Source organism: Prionailurus viverrinus, chromosome B3, assembly GCF_022837055.1.
Source record: "Prionailurus viverrinus isolate Anna chromosome B3, UM_Priviv_1.0, whole genome shotgun sequence".
Lineage (NCBI taxonomy): Eukaryota > Metazoa > Chordata > Mammalia > Carnivora > Felidae > Prionailurus > Prionailurus viverrinus.
In genome coordinates, this window is record NC_062566.1 from 116,172,703 (window position 1) to 116,198,385 (window position 25,683).

Consider the following 25,683-nt stretch of genomic DNA (forward strand, 5'->3'; position numbering starts at 1 on the left):
CTTCATAAATGGAGCTAACACTCTAATGAGGGAAACAGGGAAACAAAAAACCCAAGTAAACTAGTAAAACAATGACAATGTTTTGTAAGTGCTGCCGAGGACACAAATAGTGGCTACGGGAGAGAATCACAGAGTGGAGGTGGGAAGGTGCTGTTCCTGAGACTCCCCATTTGTTTCCGGATAAAAGCCCCAATCTTCATAGTGGCCTCCAAGGCCCTACGTGACCTCGCCCCGAGACCCGCTCACATCATCTTCTGCCACTCACTGCTTCTTTGCTACTCCTCTAACACACCAAACACTCACACCTCGGGTCCTTGCTGGAATGTTCCCTCCCTTCCTTCCCTTCCTTCAAGTCACTGGTCAGATGCCCCACCCCCCTTCAGTAAGACCTTTCTTACCACCCTGTAGAAACAGCAACCCACTGACCCCCAGAATTCCCTACCCCCCACCTGCTTTATTTTTCTCCACAGCACCTGTCACCTTCTGATGTGTTGTATATTAGCTTCTTCTTCGTTTACCGTCTGCCTCCTCCACTCAGATGTAACTTCCAGGAGGGAGGGAATTTTGTTTTGCTCAGTTTAGCCTGAGGACAATATTGTTTTAGGACAGAAATCCAGCCGGTGGATGCAAAATCCTTCGGGGGGGGGGGGGGCATTCTTCCTGTTAATCCTGAGGAGGCAAGGCAAGCATTTGGCCTCCAGCCGTGCCGGGAAGAAAGCAAGGGCTTTTAAAAAAGCCACAATGCCCAGGTGAATGTCAGATTGCTCACCGAGAACTCTGCAAACGTGCTCCCAGCAAGGCTAAGAACACTACAAGTAACACCTGTCTTCACAGCGTATATTTTTACAGTGGGCCAGGGGCATTCTAATCCCTGCTATCATTTGCTTCTGGAAACAGCCCCCCCAGAGAGGTGGGCAGGGAGGGTTTTACCGCTCTCCGTTTTCAGATGGAAACGATGAGGGGCACAGAGTTCAGGGGAGCTACCCCCGGGGCCACAGGTATCCTGCTAACGCCAGACCGCGACTCCAAGTGCGGTGCTCATTTTGCAAGTTCTTACTGTTCCTCCATTCTGGGCTTTGACCCGGTGACCTCCTTGGATTCTTAAGAGTCAAAGCCCGTCCCGAGCTTGAGTCTTTCAGACTCTGAACACGAGAGGCATCTCTTCCCTTCAGTCAACCGGCTGCTAAGGTGACGCCTAGACATTTGGGACATCAACGCTAGAGCCCGCGCCGGTGGCTTCCAGAGCTCCCCGGGCCTCTTCTGTTGGGCAGTCAGGGAAGGACCAGGCTGCATGGGGGGTGAGGGAGGCCTGTCACAGGACGGATGGGTCGCCGCTTTCGGGTAAAAACCAGAGAGAAATCCCAGTCTCGTTGCTTTATTTTGGTTGAAAAATCAAGTCGGCTGACAATGGAAACTCTTTCCCTCTCCTTTCTGCCCTGTTGACAGGAGACGGACTTGCTAATTCTGGCTGGGGTTTTTCCCTGCCTGGGCTGTTTTTCTCTTTTATCTCCATCAACTGAGGAGAGCTGTTCTGCCTTTCAAACAGTCAGAAGGTATCTGGGGTTTTGTGTATTTTTTTTTTTTCTGGTCTTCCTTTCATATAATTCTGTGGGTCTTTTCCCAGATATGTATTTTCTCTCAAATTAACTTCTACCTTGTTTAAGTTTCCGCCCATGTGACTTCCAGTGTGAGTTACCAGAAACCACAAGAGAGAGAGAGCGCGCGCGCACGAGCCCCAAAGCGAGCGACATGTCCCTGTGGGGAGCAGTGCCTCTGCACCCCAGAGCGAGGAGGACGCGGGGGTCAGAGGTGGCTGCAGGGCGGGCAGAGGAGGGACCTGTGCAGGGGGGTGGGCTGGCGGCCCGGGAGCAGCCAGGAAGGGAGGCCAGCTGGTGACAAGAGAGCCCGCGGGCGCGTCGGGGGCTGGGTGGAGAGCCCGGAAGACTGCAGCCATGCCTCACAGCTCGGACAGCAGCGACTCCAGCTTCAGCCGCTCCCCTCCCCCGGGCAAGCAGGTAGGGTCCCCCTTTCCCTGCAACCCACCTTCTGCGTCTCCGAGGGGGCGGGCAGCGGGAGGGCCAGGCCTGCTTGGGCTGCCCAGGGAGCCCCGGGGCGCGAGGAAGTGGCTGGTGGCAGGAACGCCCCGTCAGACTTACGACGGTGGTTGCAATTCAGCCGCCTGTCGGCGCGGACCCTCGTCCCGCACCCATTCCACCAGGGCCCCTTCTCCTCTCGGTTCCAGACGGGGCCCACCGCCCCCGCCTCAGCCGGGTCCTCACCCGGCGAAGCTTTCTAGGAAGCCAGGAGGGGCATGTGCATCAGAGAACCGCGGCCTCTCCAAGGAGAGAGGGTCCACCTGTCTGCAAGGCGGGAGAAACCCGAGGGGCACAGCATCACAGAGGCCGCATGCACCCCGGGCCCCGGCGCGTGGGGTCGCGGGGGGGTGGGGGGTGGGGGACGGGGTGGGGCAGCCAGCAGGGCAAGAGAGAGAGAGGGAGAGAGAGAGGCAACGGGGAAAAGCGAAGAAGAAAAAAGAGCAAGTTAGACGGAGGGGGAAGCGGACGCAGGAGGACCTACAGGGGCCCTGCCCCTGCTGCCAGCACGGCCAGCGGAGAGCGATGCTGGGGCGCTGTCGCGAAGCCTCTTTCTTTCCCCTGTGGCCGCTGGGCAGGAGGAAAGGGTCAATCGGGAGGCAGTACTGGAACCTGATGGACGGACTCGCTTCTAGCTCAGCTCGGCTCAGTTCCGGGGAAAGCAGAGCGATCGAGGTAGAGAGTCTGGGGGCGTTTTGGAATCTAGATGGTGACTTCCGAGTCAAAAGTTTTCAGCTTGAGGGGTGCCAACAGGAGGGGCCCCTTGCCAGCCCCGAAGCTTATTTTATTTTATTTTTATTTTATTTTATTTTATTTTAAATGTTTTAAAAGTTTATTAACTTATTTTGAGGGAGAGTGACCATGAGCTGGGGAGGGGCAGAGAGAGGGGGAGAGAGAGAATCAGAAGCTGGCTGGGCACAGCGTCAGTGTGGAACCTGACGCGGGTCTCAATCCCACGAACTGAGGATCACGACCCGAGCCAAAACCGAGAGTCTGCCGTGTCACCAGCTGAGCCCCCCAGGCACCCTGACCCCAAACCTCTGGAGACTTCTCTTCACCACCTTCCTTGACATCCCTCCCTATAGAAAGGCTTCTGCATTCTCACCTAATACATCAAGAGATTAAAATGTCTTCCCCAACTCTGTGGTTTAAAAACCACATTCTTTGCTTAGCATAGACATCCAAGAGGGCTTTCAAGATGCTGCAGCCAAAATAAAAGTATATAAACATATAAGACAGCATCTGTCATGAATACCGCACAGAAGAGCACCAGGTGGGGAGACGTCATAGCAGAGACCTCTAGAGGGCAAACAATCCAGTCCTCTGCTCCAGATGGTATCAGGGTGGCTCGGGCTGCCTGGAAGTCTGTACTCTTCTTAGGAAGGAAATTACTCATGGCTTCCATGGTAATCTGGGTTCCCAGCCCCTTAGAGAAAAGCACTTCCTTCCCATCTGACCCGATGCCCTCCTACTGTGATGGCCTGGAAGTGTTGGGCATGCTGGTGAGATATGCTTGGAGAGCACAGGGTCTTGCCCCAGGAACAGTGCCCCTCTGTCCCGTGTGGACCTGAGAGGGAACAGGGTAGGGGTGGTGGAAGAGTTTTACTCAGGCTCCTACGCCTATCCTGCAGTGTTTGGGGGACAGCTGGAGCTAACCTCTCTGCCCACGTAGAGGACATGTCCATCTATGGGACATACTTAGAGGACACCAGAGGTCCTCTTGTCCTCCTAAGCACCCATCAGCAACCTGCCACAGCCAGGTAATCTCCACCGTTAGAGCTGTTCTTAGTCTCCAGTTTGTATTAGGCATTGTGCTCAGAGCCACGGGGAATGTCAGGGTCACTGAGCATAATGAAGGGAATGCAGGGGGAAAGAGAGACTGATCTGGGATGGGACCTGAGCCCAGCGATGTGGGAGAAGACACATGGGTACAAACCAGTGAGGGGTGGGGAGTGGCTTGGAAAGGCATCAGACTTAGCAGCAGAAGATGTAAGTCCTGGCTTACTGTGAACTCTCGGGCAAGCCCTTTGAGCCTCAGTTTCCTCACATATAAGATAGAAACGATAATATCAACTTCACAGATTTGAGGAATTAAGCAAGAGCACCTCTGGGGTGCCTGGGGGGCTCAGGTCATGATCTCACGGTTTGTGGGTTCGAACCCCGCATTGGGCTCTGGGCTGACAGCTCAGAGCCTGGAGCCTGCTTTGGATCCTGTGTCTCCCTCTCTCTCTGCCTTTCCCCCACTCTCTCTCTCTCTCTCTCTCTCTCAAAAATAAATAAACATTTAAAAAAATCTTTTTAAAAAAAGCAAGAGCACCTCTGAAAAAGCATTTTCACAGAAGTCGTCACATTGCTGGTGTCAACAAAGTTTTGAAAAAAAAAAAAAAAAAGCAAGAAAATTCTAGGCCGAAAAGAATAAGGGTGGAGCAGCCCTAGAGGGCTGGAGAGGTGATAAAACACACTTCATCGCCTTAACCAATTTTTTCCAAATACAGCCCTATCTAGGCCCCAGGGTCTTTTTCTTCTTCCTGTAGCTTTTGGCCAGCATACCTATATAGATGTAAGAGAGCGTGACAGAGTGTGGGGAAGGTTCTCTTTTGGGCCCAGCCTTTAGGTAAGGAGGGAGTGAATGGGCAAATGAAAAGATACACACGGATGGACGGACAGATACCGGACGGCAGGAGAACCTGTTTTAACTCAGAAGGGAGGAGCACACTCACCCCATTCCCATCTTGTCTGCTTCCCAGGACTCATCTGATGATGTGAGAAAAGTTCAGAGAAGGGAGAAAAATCGCATTGCTGCCCAGAAGAGCCGACAGAGGCAGACACAGAAGGCTGACACCTTGCACTTGGTGAGTGTTCAGGACTTCCTTCATTCTCTTGAGCCTTGGGCTTTGCTCCCCACCACTCGTGGGTGCTTGGACCACACCTTTGAGCCTGTCTGCGTGGGGATGTGTATGTGGGGAGGGGCGGGGGAGAGTGGCAGGGTAGGGCTGTGGGGAGCGGTGTGGAGGAGAGGCTCTCCTATGGTTGTATTGAGAAAACTTTGTAGCAGAACATGAGCCATGGGGCTGATAGAGAAGTGAGCCCTTCTTCCTGACCCCCAAGAGGGCATGAAGTGTAAATGAGTTGATCACTTGAGGCCCAGAGGAGGGCTGGGTGGAACCAGAACGGCCTGCTCGGAGATGGAGGAGGCAGAGAGAGCTTGTGCCTCTACAGAAGGAAGGCAGGACTGCCTTTGGGAGGAATTTACACGGTGTGAAGCACTTTGGGGGAACCCAGGAGCCCAGCGTTAGGATCACATATGGTCCCACCCCCTAGGAGGCCAGTTGATAGCCACCCCGGTCCTTGCATCCGGGGCTAGGCCTCCATAGGGGGCCGCACCTTATTACTTCGCCTTCCTGAACATCATTAAGTTTTATTTCGAAATATCTTTCATGACATCCCAAGGGATCTGTGAAAGAGGCAGTTTCAAGTACACTTATCTGGGACGGTCACTGTCCTGATTGAGTTGCCTCTAGTCTGGAACTTTCTAGAGAAGGTCCTGACCCCTGGCTTGAGCAAGAGCCTCGGGTGGTGCTGAGCTGCAATTCTACTGGCGGAGCAGGGCTCTGATCAACGTTTCTGAATTCTGGCCGTGTGCCAGAGCACTGTTTCCTCCTTGTCACCCTTACCTGACCGCCTTCCCTCTCTTCATTCTGCCCCTTCCTTGGTCCCTTAGTCTGTCAGCTCTTTCTTCACTGGCTCCTCCCTCTTCCATCCCTTCATCCCTTCCTCTAGCAGCTCAGCCTTCCTCTCCTTCCTCCTGAACCATTCCCGAACCTCGAGCATCCTCGTGATGTCTTTCAACGGTAAAAAGGGCAATTGGCACAAAGGGCAAGAAGTATGCTTTGTGTTTATTTGAAAGATTACCGTGGCAATCAACCAGTTGGAATAGTTGTTTTAATGCTCTCAAGAAAGAGTAAGGTGTAGTTTTAGGGGGGAAAACAGATGCTTCTTTTAGCTTGGTAGGGAAGCCGAGAATAGTCTGCACCAACATCTCTGAACGGGTGCTTGTGTTTTATAAGAAGTGTATTCAGCATATCTTCTTTGCATCCCAACATAGTTTTAAGGTCATAAATATTTGTCGAATCGAAAAAAAAATAAATGAATGAACACCAAATTCTTTCTTCTCTTCAAGCCGTCTAAATGTGAAGTTGTTGGGGACCCCAGTACTTCTATATTCTCTGTGATTTCATTATGGCTTAGGCTCTTACCACACTCCAATTTACTATTTTAAGCTTGAAAATCTATGATCATGCACTTGTCTCTATCAGATTCTGATTCTAATTCAATATTCTTTAGAGCAAGCAAACAAACAAATAAAAATTAAACAGGATAGAGGCGCCTGGGTGGCTCAGTCGGTTGAGTGTCCGACTTCGGCTCAGGTTGTGATCTCATAGTTGGCGAGTTCAAGCCCTGCATTGGGCTCTGTGCTGACAGCTCAGAGCCTCGAGCCTGCTTCGGATTCTGTGTCTCCCTCTTCCTCTGTCCCTCTCACGCTCCGTCTCTCTCTCTCTTAAAAAAATAAACATCAGGGGCGCCTGGGTGGCTCAGTCAGTTGAGCGTCCGACTTCGGCTCAGGTCACGATCTCGCGGTCCGTGAGTTCGAGCCCCGTGTCGGGCTCTGGGCTGATGGCTCAGAGCCTGGAGCCTGCTTCCGATTCTGTGTCTCCCTCTCTCTCTGCCCCTCCCCCGTTCATGCTCTGTCTCTCTCTGTCTCAAAAATAAATAAAAACGTTAAAAAAATAATTAAAAATAAATAAATAAAAATAAACATCAAAAAAATGGGAAAGGATAAAGCCTTGCTTTTTGTGTAAGTAGACAATGTCCTGAGACTGTAAAACTGCTATAAGCTTTATAAGTTTGCAAAAGTAAAACAAAAAAAAAAAAAGAAAGAAAGAAAAAAAAGTGTGAATTAAGTATATCTCCGTGACTGTGCAGTCAGAAGCACAGGGTTTGAATCCCAGCTCTGCCACCTGCTATCTGTGTGATTGACCTTAGAAATGTTGGTAACCTCCCTTAGACTCAATTTTCCTATCTATAGAATGGGAAATGACAGTAACTACCTCATAGAGATAGTGCATCGAAAAAGCTGAACACACTGCTTGGCATATAATACTCAAAAATTTTAAGTATAATAAGAGTAATATTAATAATAGTTATTCTTATAGAAGCAAGCTAAATTATCACACGACTATATATACATTGCAGAATCTCAGGGCTGAGAGATTTCTTAAGGGCTGGCCAGTTCAGACACACTTTTGATGCTTAAGATTCCTCTACATGCGCCCCCCTCCCCCCCCACCACACACACACACACACACACACACACACACACACACCGCTGAAATGGTCCCCAATGTACGCCTGCTCACTTCTGTCGGAGAACTCCTTCCCTCCCAACCTGAGCAGAAGAGTCCTCCCTATCTTGAGCTGCACCACTGTTTCCCTGTAAATTCAACCCACTGGTCTTCATTCAAGCCCAGAGACACATCAGTGAGGGGGACATATGTTTTCTTTGCTATGGCAAAGTTTTCAATGGGCGCAGCTGTCTGTCTGTCTGTCTCTCTCTCTCTCTCTCTGTAAGACAAGATTCAGAACCAGAAGATTTGGCCCATCTTGATTATACTGGCCATGGCTCGAGTGAGAGAATCTCTGGGCTTGGGATGCATGGAGACCCCAAGTCATGCAGTCACCACGTCCACACCCACACCTCCAACCGCAGTCTCTAGAATGTTCCTTCCTAGCCTCCCCACATCTGGGGACAAACTCCTCCTCGTTCCTTTCCTTTGAGCACCACAGTGGTCAGGCTCACTGTTTGCCCAGTGAGTGGGTCACACAGGTTTGCGTAGCTAGCCTGGGGGTTACAGCCAGTGCAGCTTGTTTCTTGACTTCAGGTAAAAGCTTTTGACAGCCACATAACGTACGTCTGCCACCTTCAAGCAGAGGGTTTGGCTGTGGTCTGAAATGTCCATTTCCTCTTAGAAGTAATCACCTATCTTCTGTATCCATTATCCTCTTAATTATGTTTGTGATTCAGGTAGAAAAATCTTCTGGCTTGCCACCAGCATCCTTAAGGTCAAGGGCTTGGTTTACTCTTGAGTTCATGCTTGGCTCCACATGTTGAAGTTCTGGAACCATTCTCCGGGCTTCAGACATAGCCGTAGATCCATCTACCAATATTGTAAAGACCAGCGACTGAGAGTATCGTATCAAATGAGGGCCGTGCTTGCATTGCTGTGCTAGCCTCCTATGCTGGGGTAGTGTCATTTTCTCGGTTTCAGCTTTGCCACTATTATCTCTCTTAAAATACCAAAAGCGTTACTTCATTTCTGCAGTGAGAGTGTGGGTTACTTATTATTTAGCGTTTTCAGTATCTATCCTATAAGGGGCTTATACCAAAATGCTGTATACGGATTGCTTTTAAAATAGAGTAGGGAAGGAGCCTCTTTCCACAACGGTTTAATCTTTTTTTTTTTTTAATTTTTTTTTTCAACGTTTTTATTTATTTTTGGGACAGAGAGAGACAGAGCATGAACGGGGGAGGGGCAGAGAGAGAGGGAGACACAGAACCGGAAACAGGCTCCAGGCTCCGAGCCGTCAGCCCAGAGCCCGACGCGAGGCTCGAACTCACGGACCGCGAGATCGTGACCTGAGCCGAAGTCGGACGCCTAACCGACTGCGCCACCCAGGCGCCCCTCCACAACGGTTTAATCTTTTGCCAGTTTTCTACCATCCCTGGCATTGAGTACCCCTCATGTAAACTGGATCAGGTGCTTCTTTTCATAATTGTGATATCAACAAACAAAGTCGACATTCCATTTTAATTCTCTTCTGTTGGATGTTTCACACAAGCCCTTACCACACTTACTTCCTTTCCTCCTGCAGACAACCATGGAATCTGTGAGGCATAGTAGATGCATTGGTGAAAAATGACAAAGGCACATCTTGACCAGTTCATTTCCTTTTTAATGTTTTTTTAATTAATTTTTTTAAAGTTTGTTTGTTTATTTATTTATTTATTTATTTATTTTAATTTTTTTTTAACGTTTTTATTTATTTTTGAGACAGAGACAGAGCATGAAGGGGGCAGGGGCAGAGAGAGAAGGAGACACAGAATCGGAAGCAGGCTCCAGGCTCTGAGCCGTCAGCCCAGAGCCCGACGCGGGGCTCGAACTCACGGACCGTGAGATCGTGACCTGAGCTGAAGTCGGACGCTTAACCGACTGCACCACCCAGGCGCCCCTAAGTTTTTATTTAAATTCTAGTTCATTTAGGGGCGCCTGGGTGGCTCAGTCAGTTGAGCGTCCGACTTCGGCTCAGGTCATGATCTCGCAGTTTGTGAGTTCGAGCCCCGTGTGGGGTCCTGTGCTAACAGCTCAGAGCCTGGAGCCTGCTCCGGATTCTGTATCTCCCTCTCTCTCTCTGCCTTTCCCCGCTCATGCTCTGTCTCTCTCCGTCTCTCAAAAATGAATAAAACATTAAAAAACATTTTTAATTCTAGTTCATTTACATACTGGACCAGTTCATCTCCAAAAGACATCAGTAGCTAATAAGTGTATCCAGTAAGTGGATCAATTTTCAGCTGAAAACTATTAAAAGTGATAAGAAAACCCAGTCAGCTTTCGAAGTTAACACAAAAAAGTAAAAAGTTTCCTATATGTAAACCACAACCAATTAGACAATTTAATGGTTGGAAAGATTCCACTTATAATACCAATAATGAGGGCGCCTGGGTGGCTCAGTTGGTTATGTGTCCAACTCTTGGTTTCAGCTCAGGTCCTGATCTCACAATTTGTAAGACTGAGCCCCGGGTCGGGCTCTGTGCTGTCAGCACAGAGCCTGCTTGGGATTCTTTCTCCCTCTCTCTCTGCCCTTCCCCTGCTCACACACTCTCTCTCTCAAAATAAATAAATGTTAAAAAAATAAACATTAAAAAACATTAATATATATATTTAAAAATATATATACTTTTCCATATACATATATATAATACCTATAATGGCAAATGGAAGGAAAGAATATATTTAACAAAAAATATGCAGGGCTCAATTTTTTAAAACTTTAGAATTATTCTAAGTGAGTAAAAAAAAAAAAACATTCCAATAAGTGGAAAGATATGCCTTATGTAAAGATAGCAATTTTCCTGAAATAAATCTATCAATTTAACTTAATTTGATCCCAATAAAAACCCAATAGGACTTTCTGGCAGTTAGAAGAGACTTAGATTAGCTATTCTAAGTTCTTGGTGAAAAACAACCATGTGACAGCTTTTAGGAAAATTTTAGAGGAGGGTAATTAAAGAAGATTAGCTGAATTATAAATATAGAAATCAAAACAATGTGGAAAAGGCAGAACATTGGGCAGAACAGAATACAGAAAGAGACCCCAAAACAAACTGAAATTTAAGACCCAGATACATATGTCAGTTCCTAAAAACTAGGCACCAGAGAAAATGCAAAATAATGATGATAGCTTTTCAAACCAGTGAAAGAAAGCTGCATTATTCAATAAATAGACTTGGGGGGTGCCTGGGTGGTGCAGTCGGTTAAGCGTCCGACTTCAGCCAGGTCACGATCTCGCGGTCCGTGAGTTCGAGCCCCGCGTCGGGCTCTGGGCTGATGGCTCGGAGCCTGGAGCCTGTTTCCGATTCTGTGTCTCCCTCTCTCTCTGCCCCTCCCCCGTTCATGCTCTGTCTCTCTCTGTCCCAAAAATAAATAAAAACGTTGAAAAAAAAAATTAAAAAAAAAAAATAGACTTGGGACAACTGGCTAGCCATTTTGGGAAGAAGAAAGCTAGAGTCTTCATTTCTCATACAACATGCACACAGATTAAATGTAAAAAAAAAAAAAAAACCACTAAAGAAATTTGGGGGAAAAAAAAGAACATTGAAAAATTATTTGGGAATGAAGACTTTTCCAGATAAAGTACAAAACCCTGAAACCGTAAAGGCAAAAACTGATATACGTTACCCTTATACATAAAAAATAAAAATTTCTATACAGCTCAAAATATTCTATGCAAAATCAAAGGCAAATCACAGATTGGGGAAAATATCTGTAATACACATGACCAAAAAAGGGCATATTTACTTCACACGAGAGCTCATATGAATAAGAAAATGATTAACAACCCAAAAGAAAAATGAGCAATGATTATAAATGGGCAATTTACAGAAAGAGAGAAAGAGATAGCAAATAATGGAAAAGATTCTAGACCTCACTTAGAGAAATGACAATTAAAGCAACCGGAAGGTTCCCTGCCAGACTGGCAAAGACAAAAAATGTTGCTAATATGTGACGTTGCCAAGGCAATGGAGAAACAGGCACCACCACATACTACTTAGTAGGAATATGTCAGTACAACTCCATTAGAAGTCCATCCAGGGGCACCTGGGTGGCTCAGTCGGTTGGGCGTCCGACTTCGGCTGGGGTCACGATCTCATGGTTTGTGGGTTCGAGCCCCGCATCGGGTTCTGTGCTGACAGCTCAGAGCCTGGAGCCTGCTTCCTATTCTGTGTCCCTCTCTCTCTGCCCCTAACCCACTTGTGCTCTCTGTCAAAAATAAATAAATGTAAAAATAAAATAAAATTTTAAGAAAAAGCCCATCCAAATTACAAGCGCACATACCCTGTCACTCATTTTACTCAGGTGTAAAATATCAGCAATTTTACACCTGGGAGTCTATTTACAGACATGCGCACAGATTACACAATTATGTGCACGTGAAGACACTCATTGCTGCATTGTTGGTTATAGTGAAGACTGGAAACAAGCTAAATATTCATGGGTGAGGAAGTAATGAAATAAACTATAGTTGTCCATTCAATGGGATACTATCAAGTTGTCAAAATGTTACATCGAATGTGTTAATCTGGAAAGATTATCAAGCTTCTATACGCTTACGTGAAAAAGGGGGGTGAATATGGTACCTAGTTTGCTCCCATGTATGTTTTTAATAAAAAGAAAAACATACATGTGCATATGTGTATGAACTTAAAATTTTTCACATGGGTTTTCCCTCAAAGTTAATATTTATTTCTGAAAAATAGGATGAAAGGTCTAAAGCAAAAGAGAGATACTTTGCCTTTTCCCCTTTTTTTATACAGCTTGGCTGTTTTTATCATGTGCTTTTATGTTTATAATATACATATTTACATTCTCAACATCAGTCATTACATATGCATTAGGATGATTTCTTTTCTTTTAAAAAAAATTTTTTTAATGTTTTTATTTATTTTTGAGACAGAGAGAGACAGAGCATGAGCAGGGGAGGGGCAGAGAGAGGGGGATACACAGAATCCGAAGCAGGCTCCAGGATCTGAGCTGTCAGCACAGAGCCCCACACGGGGCTCGAACTCACAAACCGCGAGATCATGACCTGAGCCGAAGTCGGCCACTCAACCGACTGAGCCACCCAGGCGCCCCAGGATGATTTCTTTTTTAATTTTGATTTCAAACACTGAATAGTCTTCCTCTGTGACATTTTATCTCTTGAGCATCTGACATAAATATCTCAGTCCTTTGGGAGAACCAACTATAAGTTGGGATTTGTCATGAGTAACCCTAACTTCTACAGTACTAGACAAACCACTATAAGGAATGGCAGATCAGTGTCACTTGTGTGGCCATCCTGGTTGATTGTAGTGGCTTGAAGGATTTTGAGCCAGTGTCCTGGGTCAGTGGAAAAGAAAAGTTGAGATCAGTTGAGAAGCTTTGTTCATGAAAAGGCTAAAAGTAGAAGAGATGCTGGGGAGACAGTAATATTAGCCCAGAGCTATGCCTTTGACAAGTCAGATCTGGCCTCCAGAATGGAACTGGAAGCAAGGTGGAGGAACAGGGCCAAATCTGAAAGCTGGAACTGTGAGTACTCCCTTAGCTGGGGGTGGGAAAGGTGCTTTCCTGGGGCTGGCTCCTAAAGGAGTCTTCTACTAGTCTGAAAAAAGAAAAAGGGTTCCAGGTTCCAGGAGGTATCTTTAATGCCATATATAACAAAGGTCCTGAGTGTAAATTATGCGTGAAGTGAAGCTTTGAACTGCTGCTGTGAGAATTAAGTTACTTACGATCGGAGGAAGATTGAGTAATGGAGGAAAAACAGTTGAGCAAAGATGTCAACCCCCTGGGCCTCCTTAGAATGACACTATTGTTCTTGGTCGTCTGGGGAGGACTGGAAGAGAAAGCTGCTTGTGGTTCTTTTTCACTCCTGGAGTTCTCTCTTTTCTCTCTGGAAGACAGTGCCATAAGGCTTATTTGCATGGAGAAGGCATAGGTCAAAAACAAAAACAAAACACAGAAGGAATGTCTGGCTAGTTCTGCCCTTAAAAAATTCAGCGAAAATCAGTGAGCCATTTGTGGAAAATAGTCACTTCTCTTGGTCCTCTGTTGCTATGAATTTCCTTTTACTGAAAACATTAATTAAATACATGACTGTGTACCAGGCGCTGGGTGTTAATGGCTCTACCTGTAGTATCTCATTTAATCTGCACAAAAGCCTTATTTCATAATTCTTAGGTTAAGTAATTCGATCAAGATCATACAGCTTGTAACGAGGTCTGCCTGACTTTAGAGCCCATCTCCCTAGCCATGATGCTATACTGCCTGTTTCCTTCAGACTCTCATGAAGTTATATTCACCTTCTCTGATATCCTACTTGAGTCTCTTCCTAACTTTACTTTTTTGTTCTTTAAGCAACAACCTCCAAAATTCACACTTTTTCCCCCTCCATGATTAGGCCTAGTCAAGAAAGTAAAGTCTCGACGCAATATATCAACATGTCCATTGAAACCCTTTTTTTTTTTTTTTTTTTAAATTTTTTTTTTTTTTTCAACGTTTATTTATTTTTGGGACAGAGAGAGACAGAGCATGAACGGGGGAGGGGCAGAGAGAGAGGGAGACACAGAATCGGAAACAGGCTCCAGGCTCCGAGCCATCAGCCCAGAGCCTGACGCGGGGCTCGAACTCACGGACCGCGAGATCGTGACCTGGCTGAAGTCGGACGCTCAACCGACTGCGCCACCCAGGCGCCCCTGAAACCCTTTTTAAAGAAGGCTGTGCAGCAATAAATATTAACATCTCACATAAGAATACTCCGGCACAGCAGTTCCACTTACAAATGTTTGAAGAAAAAAATGCACAAAGATGCTTAGTTCATCATGACCAGTAAACACTTTATCAATACTATAAAACTGGATAGATGCCCAACAATAGGGGATTAAGCATATTATGACACATGCAGACACTAGAATTTTATGCTACCACTAAAAATGACTATGTATGTCTGTATCACAGAAAGATACATATGACATAGCAATGAGGGGAGAACAGCAAGTTACAAACAGTTTGCAGAATACAATCCTGTTAATGTAAAATCTGTGGGTTTGGGGCATGTTTGCATACATACAGATATCTGGGAAGATGTTCTCCAAAATGCTAATAGCAGTTATTCCTGAGTCATGAGTTTTGAGTAGCTTATCTTAGCCTAGTATTTTTCTGTTGTTTTTTTTTTTTTTTGTGATGAATGTGTACCATGTTAAAAAGCAGAACAACAATGTAGACTATTTTCATTTGGGAAAGAAAAGCATGTCAAGGCAATGCAATACCACCCCTGAATGCCTGTACCACTGATGATGGGTCCGTGTGGTTAAGTTTGGGAGGCATATTTGGAAGGAGGCCAGCTCCATACCGGTCTTGATGTTTAGGAAGAATTTCTGTTCAAATGAGATTACAGGTCCCAAGTCCCAAAATGATGGTGCCCATTCAAGCAGATGTCTCCATGAAGCTGTCCTCAGCGAGCAGCACCCAAACTTCTCTCTCTTGAAAAGCATGGGAGCATCTCACCAAAAAGTCCTTTCCCAAACTGCTTGGGGATTTTCTTAGTTTCCTCCGTAGTACTCAGTCTGGCACCCTGCTTCCTAGGGGGCATAGAGTGGTTCCACAGGACAAAGTCCCCTTCAGATTGTGGGATATCATTATGTAGAGAGCATCATTATGGGTCCATGTGGTAGCGTGGTTGGGGGAGGGGGGGGGCGGGGGGTATAACAATAATTATGGTCATATTCCCTTGTATGTAGAATCACAGAATTAAAAGATAACTCAGAGATGCTGCAAACCAACCTGCCGTGTAACCAATGGGGACACTGAGGTCTTTCTCAAGGACGCCCAAAAACCTAAACCTCTTGCCTGCCCACCATTTGCTTTTGATTTGTACCACTTTGTTGAATAGGACTTTATTATTCAGAGGGTGTTGCTCCTACACGTCCTTTTGCAAAGGGTAAGCCAAGAAGTAAACCATTAACCAGAAGGCTTGAATGACCTAGCCAATCTTGGGCAATATAGCCCAAGCATATACAGCAAGTGATGAGAAAGAGAGTCCCGGGTTGAGAGGGCCTGAAGTCTAAACGTTCCTTTATGTTAAAAAGGTCTTAAAGTTGCAATACAAAATGAAAAGGACAGTAATACATTGGGGAAAATATTTGCATCAAAAGAAATAAATGCAGATGTCATATTTATACCATAGAAAGAACGTCCTTTTAAGAAAAACATCCAGACTCCAATAGGTAAGTGGGCAGAAGCTATGAACAGAAAACTTACGTAACATTTTTCCTACCAAAATGAAAATAACCCAATTTTCTATTCTGATTGTGAAAATGATACACACTACGGGCTTCTCAGCCTCGGCACCACTAACATTTTGAGTTGCATAATTCTTTGTTGGGGGAGGGGGATCCCGTGCACTGTAAAATGTAAAACCTAACCCCTACATTCCAGTAGCAGCACCTCACCCCTGAGCTGTGATGAGGAAAAATATTTCCAGACCTTGTCCAATGTTCCCTGGGAGGCAAAATTGTCCCTGGTTGAGAATGCTGTTCTAGGCAACAGACCCATAGAAAATTCTTCCTCCTTCGTTGTCAATAACTTGTCACATTACAACGAAATTAAGAAACCCTCAAAAGGCTAATTGGCCAAATAAATTATTTAAAAGTATAGTGCCTAAATGCCAATGGGATTAGAGTGAAATTGACACATGTATTCACTGCTGGTAACATTGTATTTTTTTTATTTTTATTTTTTAGCATTTATTTATTTTTGAGACAGAGAGAGACAAAGCATGAACGGGGGAGGGTCAGAGAGAGGGAGACACAGAATCTGAAATAGGCTCCAGGCTCTGAGCTGTTAGCACAGAGCCCGACGCGGGGCTCGAACTCACGGACCGTGAGATCATGACCTGGGCCGAAGTCGGCCGCCTAACCGACTGAGCCACGCAGGCGCCCCAACATTGTATATTTTACATAACCCTTTTACTGCAATACGGCCCTGAACTGGAAGACTGATTGTGCCCTTTGCTCTGCTAATCTCACTCCTACAAATTTATCCTAGGACATAACCGAACAAAACCCAGAATGCACCAAGATGTTCACTGTGGTATTACTTACAATAGCAACGTTTTGAGAGCAGCCTAAATGTCCAACATTAAAAAACCATTTGGGGTAAAGTGCGGATCTTCCATTTGATGACAGAGCCAATAAAAATGATAATTATGGTGATTATGGAGAGGTGACAAAGTCGAGACAAAGCCAAATACAAATTGTATTCTGTACAAACATTGAGATTTCATACAAATGAGTGTTTGTGTTTCTTAAAAAGGGCAAGAGGGCAACATGTGCAAATGGAAACACTTGTGTTAAGAGTACTAGAATCATGGGTGGGTATGATTTTTTAAAAATATTTTAAAGGTAGTTATACTGCATATTTTTTTAATTTAAAAACATACGAAAATGGGCAAATAGAGATCTGAGTGAACTCCGGAGGACAGTGAGGACAAGGACAAAGATGATATCACTGAGCTAGAATGTGGGGGTCAACTTTTAGTAAATCTTACCACTTATCCTCCAAATGGGAACACTTTTGGAAGCAAAAACAGCACTAGTAAGAATTACACCAGGACAACAGGTATGTGCTGGAACTGTCCCAGCACACGACTCATCACTCTTGGTTTCAGGAAACCAAGGAAGGTGACCTGAGCTCTTATCAAAATTCAAAAGGAAGATAAAGTTCAGGGCCACGCAGAGTGGGCTGGATTCCTGGGGCCAAAATGTAATTTCCTGCAACGGAGGATCCTCTAACCAAAGTATTTTCCGGGTCCTCGGCTGGTATGAGAACACGCCTTGCTGCTAAAGGGGTAGAGTGATCCAGAAAATTATAAAAGCAAAGGCCATATTCCCAGGACTAGATCCAATGTTAGCAGAAATGATTCATCCGCCCAACAAGTATGTATTAGCCCCCCAGGTGCCAGGTACGGCTTGGCTTGTTCTAGGCGTTGAGAGCACAGCAGGGACAAGACAGAGTCCCTGATTTCATGGACCTTGCATTCAACTGGAAGTCACACTAGAAAACAGGCAAGCAGGGGCGCCTGGGTGGCTCAGTCGGTTGAGCATCTGACTTCGGCTCAGCTCATGATCTCATCGTGAGTTTGAGCCCCACGTCGGGCTCTGTGCTGACAGCTCAGAGCCTGGAGCCTGCTTCCGATTCTGTGTCTCCCTTTCTCTCTGCCCCTCTCCCACTCGTGCTCTCTTTCTCTCAAAAATAAATAAACGTTAAAAATTTTTTTTTAAAAAAGAAACAAAACAGGCAAATAAATGACAAACAGGCTCAACACATAAAGTGAAGAGTACTTCGGTGAAAATCAAATAGTGCGATGTTGAATGTAACTAATGGACAGACGGGGCGGGGACAGTGAGCAAAGGAAGGTCTGGTCTGTCTGAAGCCCTGACAGATTGTGATCGTAGAAGGGAGACTGGGAGGACCTGAGGAAAGGGTGTGCTCAGCAGAGCCTTGAGGCCAAACTGTGTGTTGGAAAAGGGCCAAGAGTCGGAAGATATGCCTTGTGGGCCCAGGCCTCTGAGACCAGGAGAAGGAACTCAGGAAGGAGCCTGTGGCAGGGAGCAGGAGCCCGCTGGGGGTGGGGTAGGGGTAGGGGTAGGGGCGGGGAGTAGGGTGGGGAGAGTCAACAAAACTAATTCAGATCTGCCTGGGGAATAGGTCTGAACCTAACTTGTGATCTACAAAATGGGAAGCAATAGCCCCTCCCTGGGTTGTTCGATAGTTAAATGACAGAGTAAATATAAAAGCAGAACAATATTGCATTTGTTCTGTTTTGTTTTGCATTGAGAAGGTTATATTTGTTCATTTGTTTAACGCAGAGCGCTTGGCATGTTCCTACAAATCAATCAGATGGAGATGTCAGATGTATTATTATATACGAAGTCATATATGACGTAAGTCATATATGACTTCGTATATAATAATACTTTCCAGTTTATAAAAATTTAAGAGCACGGGCCTGGCTTTTCAAGTCTCCTTCGTGTGGAATGGATGGGGAAAGCCAGGTTCCAGCTAAGGAAATTATATGCAGAGTTCCTAAAATGGTGCTCATTCTGCTACTCCCACGCATAGGTTCAGTTTGCGGAACAAAAGTGTTGCTGAGTAGGGATTTGACCTGGGCCTTTTTAGAAAAGTGAATCTCTTCCACTCTTTTGCAACTATCCTTGTTATAAAGTAGAAGCTATAAAAGCTAGTAAATGCTTAGTTAAACACTCCCTTGGAAATGTCACGGACATCATAAATTTACTTAGTAGACTCTTCATAAGCAGGGTTTGGTAAATTATTAGAGAGTTCAAGCTGGCAGTCAAGCAACATGATTTTATTGAACACTTACTATGTGCCACGCACTGTCCTAATCAATGATGGCAAAGCAGTGAAGGCAGTGATAGACCCTCATGGGGCGCCACAATTTAAAGGGTACCTGGTTTGATCAAGTTATCATTAATGAGATTCGAATAGATGTCCTACCTCTGGCTCTTCTGTCATAAAAATGAACTGTTCTGGGCTACTTGAAATTGTTTTCACCAAACATAATAGCAATCGGGATAGTAAGGCCTTTGCCTTAACTAGGCATTTACTTTCAGAAAATACTTTTGACTTAGAAACATCCTCCCATCTCTCTAAAGTTATTTGTATTATGCTATTTTTACTATAGATTATAAAATAAAAATATTTAATAAAAATCTAAATATATAAAATACATTTTAATAAAATTAAACACTGCCCATATTTATATTCTTACATTTTTAAAAAGAGGAATCAGCTACGAACATGATTCCCAAGCTAATTGCCCATTAAGCTCACCTGGGAAACAATTTTTTAAGCTTATTTATTTTGAGAGAGACAAAGAGAGTGCAAGTGGGGGGGGGGAGGGATAGAGAGAGAGGGAGAGAGAATCCCAGGCAGGTTTCACGTGGTCAGTGCTCAGAGTCCAACGCGGGGCTCGAACCCAAAAAACTGGGAGATCATGACCTGAGCTGAAATCAAGAGTCGGATGCTTAACCGACAGAGCCACCCAGGTGCCCCTGGGGAGCATTTTTATTTATTTAAAAAAAAAAAATTTTTTTTTCAACGTTTATTTATTTTTGGGACAGAGAGAGACAGAGCATGAACGGGGGAGGGGCAGAGAGAGAGGGAGACACAGAATCGGAAACAGGCTCCAGGCTCCGAGCCATCAGCCCAGAGCCTGACGCGGGGCTCGAACTCCCGGACCGCGAGATCGTGACCTGGCTGAAGTCGAACGCTTAACCAACTGCGCCATGGGGAGCATTTTTAAAAGTCTTGATGCTTGAGACCCATTCCAGGACAATCAAATTGGAACCTCTCACAGGAGTGAGATCCAGGAATTAAGATTTTCTGAAGCTCTTCAGGTGACTTCAGTATGTAGCCAGGGTTGAGACTTGGGGGGCAGTGACATTTGAAGCCCGTCAGGTGCATGAGGTAGAATGTGTGGAGTGAGTTTGGTACAGTTGTAGGGGTTTTATACCCAGACACTGTCCCAGAGGCCTGGCAGGTTTAAAAAACAAAACAAAACTTAATTCAAACCTCTGTGTTCATGGCAATTATCAGTGGTTTTTTGGAATTGGGCTTGCTAGTGATAAACTTTCTAACTTGAGATATCAGCCAGGATTGCATTTAGCTACGAGTAATAGAAGAAGTCCTCTCACAAGGAATTCGAGTTGGACAGACCAGGGCTAAGGCAGGAATGACATCAAAGACCCGAGCTACTTCTGTCTCTGTGCAGGTATGCTCAGTATGTGGCTTTCATCTTCAAGGCTGCAAGGTAGCTGCTGGACCTCCAGGCATCAATCTGTGTTGAGGGAGGGTGGCTTTTGTCCTGGTGAGGCTTTGCTTTTTCAGTTAAAAGGGAAGCCCCACCCCCAGGTACTTCTGCTTACACCTTATTGGTCAGAATCTGTCACGTGGTCATGCCTAGCTGCAAGGGAAGCGGAGCATTTTGGTGAATTTGTTTTCTAGCCTCTCTAGAGGAAAGCAAGGGGGAGGAGTTTAGGATGGCAAGAAAGTAAAAATTTCTCCAGAATCAGACTTGTACATTATTCAGTGCAAAGGCCTGTGGTTTAGTGTTTCCTCTTCTCTCTTCATCGGGTGAGGACCAGAAGTTGGGGCTAATTCCCCCAGATTGGTTGGAGAGGTAGGAATACCTCCTACCATGGCTTCGGAAATGTCCTACCTGTCAGTTCGCAGATTTCTCCAGCAATGGCGGGCTCCACTCTGTATCTGCATTTTGTGGACGGGGATTGGTAACTGCAGGAGGCTGAACATAGCTGGGTGCGAGGGATAAGCTTCACACACTACTCTCCTGCTTAAGTGTAGGTGGGGGCTGAAAGGTCACCCAATCAATAAACGAATACATGTTCTCTTGAGGAGGAACACCCGGGACTATTTTCACTCTTCTGGAAATTGTGATTAGAAAATTCAAAGAGAAGTAAACCAGAGCTGGCAGGGAGGAGGACCAAGCCCCGCTCAGAATGCCTGGAGAGTCCCTGCCAGAGCCTTGGGCCAGAGCCTGTCCTTGGCCTTGGTCCTCACTGGCTTCCCTGTGGGTAAGGGAACTGCCTGGGGATTCCCCATCATTCGAGAGCTCTTTGAGTGACCCTCTTTCGGCCCCTCCAGTAGGGAATTTCCCAGAATGTTCCCACACCCCCATGAAGCCTCTTCATTAACCACCCCCGAGCTGCTTGTAGTTCATGACAGGGTTGGCATCAGGCAGCTTCACAGGTGAGGGTGAATTGTGAACCTTATCGCCCGGACTTGCAAGAAATGGGAAAAGAGGGAAGATGAAATGGCAAAGCCAACAGGGCTGAGGCCTCACAGGATAATTACCAAACGTCATACGATGTAAACAGATGTCAAAGGCAAGAGAAAATGGTGGGCACATACTCTGAAGCCAGACTGCCTCCTTCTAGTCCTGCTGCTGCAACTTACGAGCCAGGTGACCTTGAGCGAATTACTTAACTTCTCTGTACCTTAGGTCGTCCTCTTCTGTAAAATGTGTCTGATAACATTATCTACCCGATAGGGTTGTGGCAAAGATTAAATATGATAATAACTAAAATACTTTGAAAAGTGATTGATACGTGGCAGCATTCAATAAAAATTATTACGTCAAGCTAGATTGTTCTTTTACAAAATCGATTTCCACTCATTTTTCTCATATAAATTGAGTCTACATCCCTCTGCTCCCAACAGCCTTCTCCCTGACACTCACGCGCACCCCTTCCCAACGAGTGGGGGTTGGAGGTTAATACGCTCAGTTCGGACTCTGAGATATTCCAGAGGTGAAGAGGGCTTGGAGAGCTTCTAAGCTCATGGTTCCTTCTCATGGTTGGCAGTGTTCACGGCACATTAGGGGATCCCCTGGGAGCCTTTAACAACCCAAATGCCCAGGCTGTACCCGAGACTGCTTAAACCAGAATCAGGCACTGGTATTGGTAAGGTTCCCCAGGGATCCCACTGATCTCAATGTGTGGCCAAGGTTGAGAACCACTGTTGAGGTCCAGTCTTCCCGTTCTAACAGGAACTGGGGCTCAGAGAGGGAAAAGAGAGTCATGGGGCTCACCCAGCCAGGACCCCGGTCCCCAGTTACTGCGGATGGAGCCCACTGTTGTTGTATGTTCTGGACCTCACTGTGCATGTGGAAGAAGGTCTGGCCTTGAGTGAGCCCTCTAAAAGCGTAGCTGGATGGATGATTCCCTCCCAACTCTGGGCAGGAGGCAGCTCTGTGACTGGAAAGTATGACTAACTCAGGCTTCCAGTGCGGTGTCTAAAGATCACCCAAATCAAGACCTTGTTTTCTCTTGGGAGACTGTAGGGCAGTTGAAGACTCCTTAGTGATCTCCAAAGACCTTTGGTCACGTAAGTTACCAGTCTCTTGGGGGAAGCACTGGGTATGCTAGAAGAATGGGGCTGAGAGTGGGGAAGCCTCCAGCCGATCCCTGCTCTGCATAACCCTGTATGGTTATGGGGCTTTGGGTCAATCGCTAAAGTGTCTGAACCTCTGAGAAAATAAGTGTCTTGAGGCAAATTCCAAAGCCTTTCCTCGTAGCGGCTGCTGCCACCAGCCTGTAATCATTTGGAGGGGGTGTTTGGGGTAGGTTTGTCCCAGGGTCTCAGTTGGCCTCATCTGAGAAGTGGGAATAATGGTAGCCAGCTGGCCTCAGCGTGTCCATCTCGGGGTTCCTGTGAGGAGCCTGAGGGCCCCAAGTGAATTCCAAAAAGTGGAAAGCAGCTTCCAGGGAAGCCCAAACTCACTGTGAGCCAGCTCACTGCTCCCTGACTGCAGCAGACGACATGCGTGTGAGAGGCCGACATTTCCTTCCCAAACATTCTGCTCCCGTCCCCCCGCACTGAGTCCTAGATTGCTAGCTGCCACTGGGAAGTTAAGGGAAGTCGGGGGATGTGATCCTTGCTCCTCTGAGTTAACGGCCTTTGCCAGCTGTCCCCGTGTGAGTCCCTTCCGGGGCATGACTGCCCCAGGGAGGGTCAGAGTGGACCAAACGCTGGCAGGTGGGGACATGTTGGGAGGAGGCCCCAGATCAGCCACTTCCTTCTACAAGGGAAGTCAAACTCTTCCTCTTGCCAGTGTCTGGCTGGCAGTGAGGCTGCTGGGCTGGCAGTGCTGGTTTCTCTGGGGCCCTAGCAGGAAGCAGTCTTGCTTCCCGAGGTAAAGATGACTTTCTTGTCACAGGGGGTTGTTTTCTGGTTAGAGGCAGCAGCAGTCGTGACGCCCCATCCTAGAGCTCTGGGATCTGCAAGGCAGGGGGGGCGGGGGGCGGGGAGAAAAAACTAGAGAGAACTCAGCAGAGCTTGCACGGGGAGGAAGAACCTGCTGTCACTTCCCGAAAGCTGGGCCTGCCTCTAGGCGGGGAGAAGGTCAGAGCGCGGTTGGTCCCTGTGGCCCGCCCACCCTACCCCTCCCTTCTGCCTCGGGGTTTGCCCAGGCTCTTCAGAGCACAGAATTTACAGTAAACGTTGTCACCAGTGGAAACTCTCAGAGGGGGCGAGGAAAAGGGCTAGAGGAAGGGGCCAGGACTCCCGGCCCCCAGTTCCCGTCTTACCAACCACCCCCCACCCAGTCTCATGTGTTGCTTTCTCTTACCTTTCGGTAAAGAGGGGATGCCCTGCCTCCGGGATGTGCCTGGAAACAGCCAACTGGCGAGATTAGCGAGAGCCAGCCGTACCTTGCCGAAGAAGCCAGTGCCTCTGACCCCACCATCGTGGGTCTGAGTATCCCACCCACCCCCACCCCATGTTAGAGATAGGGGTTTCCTTTGTACCGACCTAGCCACATTTTCTAGCTCAACGCCACATACAGGAAATGCCAGGCTGGGGCTGAGCCTGCCTGCATCTGTCCTTCACAGACAGATGGGAGCTGGCTTGATGGGTAAGGCCGGTCGTACACCCTTCCGCCACTTAAAAAAGAAACCCTGGGCTCATGGATGAAGGCCGTTAGCAGCAAACCTGGATATCTCATTGCTGCTTATGCTCCTGATGGGTTATGTAAGGTGCCTTTTACGTGGTAGGTTATCTTATATCTGCCCACTGCCCACGGTAGTTTTGAGTCAACTTCTAGGCCAGCAATTAATGTCATCAGCCAGCCAATCAACGGACATTTGAGTTCATAGTCTGTGTTCAGGCACCTAACATTTAGGCACTACATTAGTGCTTGACTAACTAAAACAAATCTAGGGTTGCATTTAACTCACGTTTGCAAACTTGCCCGATCATTGGAATGACCTGGAGCACTCGATAAAATTCAGCGAATTCCCAGGGCGTCTGGGTGGCTCAGCTGGTGAAGCGTCCACCTTCGGCTCAGGGCCCGATCTTGACGTTTGCGAGTTCTGAGCCCCGCGTCGGGCTCTGTGCTGACAGCTCAGAGCCTGGAGCCTGCTTCGGATTCTGTGTCTCCCTCTCTTCTTGTGCTCTCTCTCTCTCTCTCTCTCTCTCAAAAAAAAAAAAAAAAGTAAATAAACATCTTTATAAAAATTCTGTGAATTCCCAGAATTCACCCCACATCCCAAACCCATTCAGTTCAAATCTCTAGATTTCACAAAGAGCCTGGAACTGTGCGACAAGCCCTTAAATTCTGCTACAGCAAGCTTGGGAAATGCTGACCTGTATCAAACAGAACTAGAAAAACTCTCTGCCGTTTCTTCAGGTTCTAACCTGCCAACCAGCTTCCCCTCACCTACCCTTGCCCCTCTCAACCCACGTACACACTCACGGAGACCTATGTACACACGCACACACACAAAGGAGCGTGCCCACACGCATTCCTGTGCACGCCTCTGTTGGGTGGGACCATGTGGAACCGCCATCTTTATAGGTCAAAACAGACAAATTCCAGCAGTTTCATAGGCTCCACCGGGCATCTTTGCATACACAGGCGCGCAGAGATGCACCCGCACTCACATATGACACACGCAAACACATGTGCACGCATGCACCCACGCGTGCAGAAAAATTCACCGACGCCCGTCCCCACGGCTGTGCCGGTGAGAACCCAGTCTGGACTCCTCCGGTCCCCCCTCCCCCGATCCTGTGCTTTCCTTGACGCTAGTCTCAGATGCTGACCTGTCTCCCCACAGGAGAGTGAAGACCTGGAGAAACAGAACGCGGCTCTGCGCAAGGAGATCAAACAGCTCACGGAAGAGATGAAGTATTTCACGTCGGTGCTAAGCAGCCATGAGCCCCTGTGCTCGGTGCTGGCGGCCAGCACGCCCTCGCCCCCCGACGTGGTATACAGCGCCCATGCCTTCCACCAGCCTCACGTCAGCTCGCCTCGCTTCCAGCCCTGAGCTCTGAGAGGCGGTGGGGGGCGGACGGAGCCCCCCCCCCCGCCCCCAGCCGCCCTGGCCGGCCTCGGGAGGGGCACACAGACTGTGGCCAGGCCGCCCTCGCCCCTCAGGGCCCTCTCTCCCTCCGGAGACCCGGAGGCAGAGGCCCGGACAAGGATCGAGCGCAGGACTGTACCGGCCGAGAGGGTGTGAGGTCACCCAGCGGCGTGGCCGCCTGTCAGCATGTGCCGGGCCCCCGTGCGGACGGGAGGCCCAATCCAGAGTCAAATCCAACACGATGCCCAAGTCCCATGGCACAGAGGGAGGAGGGCAGGGTAGGGTTATTTTTCTAAATAAATTTCTTAAAAGCAA

The 25,683-nt window shown here is 47.2% G+C and overlaps 1 protein-coding gene across 1 annotated transcript; it reads left to right on the forward strand.

The window, feature by feature from the left end:
* The first annotated feature begins 1,158 nt into the window (after positions 1–1,158).
* Positions 1,159–25,683, forward strand: BATF (basic leucine zipper ATF-like transcription factor). Its single transcript, XM_047863737.1, has 4 exons — positions 1,159–1,188; positions 1,447–2,015; positions 4,841–4,945; positions 25,123–25,683. Exons 2-4 carry the CDS (start codon positions 1,953–1,955, stop codon positions 25,330–25,332), a joined length of 378 nt encoding a protein of 125 aa, XP_047719693.1. The 5' UTR covers positions 1,159–1,188; positions 1,447–1,952; the 3' UTR covers positions 25,333–25,683.

Excerpts from the sequence above, each read along its gene's own strand:
- BATF (XM_047863737.1), top strand. The coding sequence starts at position 1,953 with ATGCCTCACAGCTCGGACAGCAGCGACTCCAGCTTCAGCCGCTCCCCT. Across the intron at positions 2,016-4,840 it reads CCCCTCCCCCGGGCAAGCAG|GACTCATCTGATGATGTGAG; the intron begins GTAGGGTCCCCC and ends TCTGCTTCCCAG. Across the intron at positions 4,946-25,122 it reads AGGCTGACACCTTGCACTTG|GAGAGTGAAGACCTGGAGAA; the intron begins GTGAGTGTTCAG and ends GTCTCCCCACAG.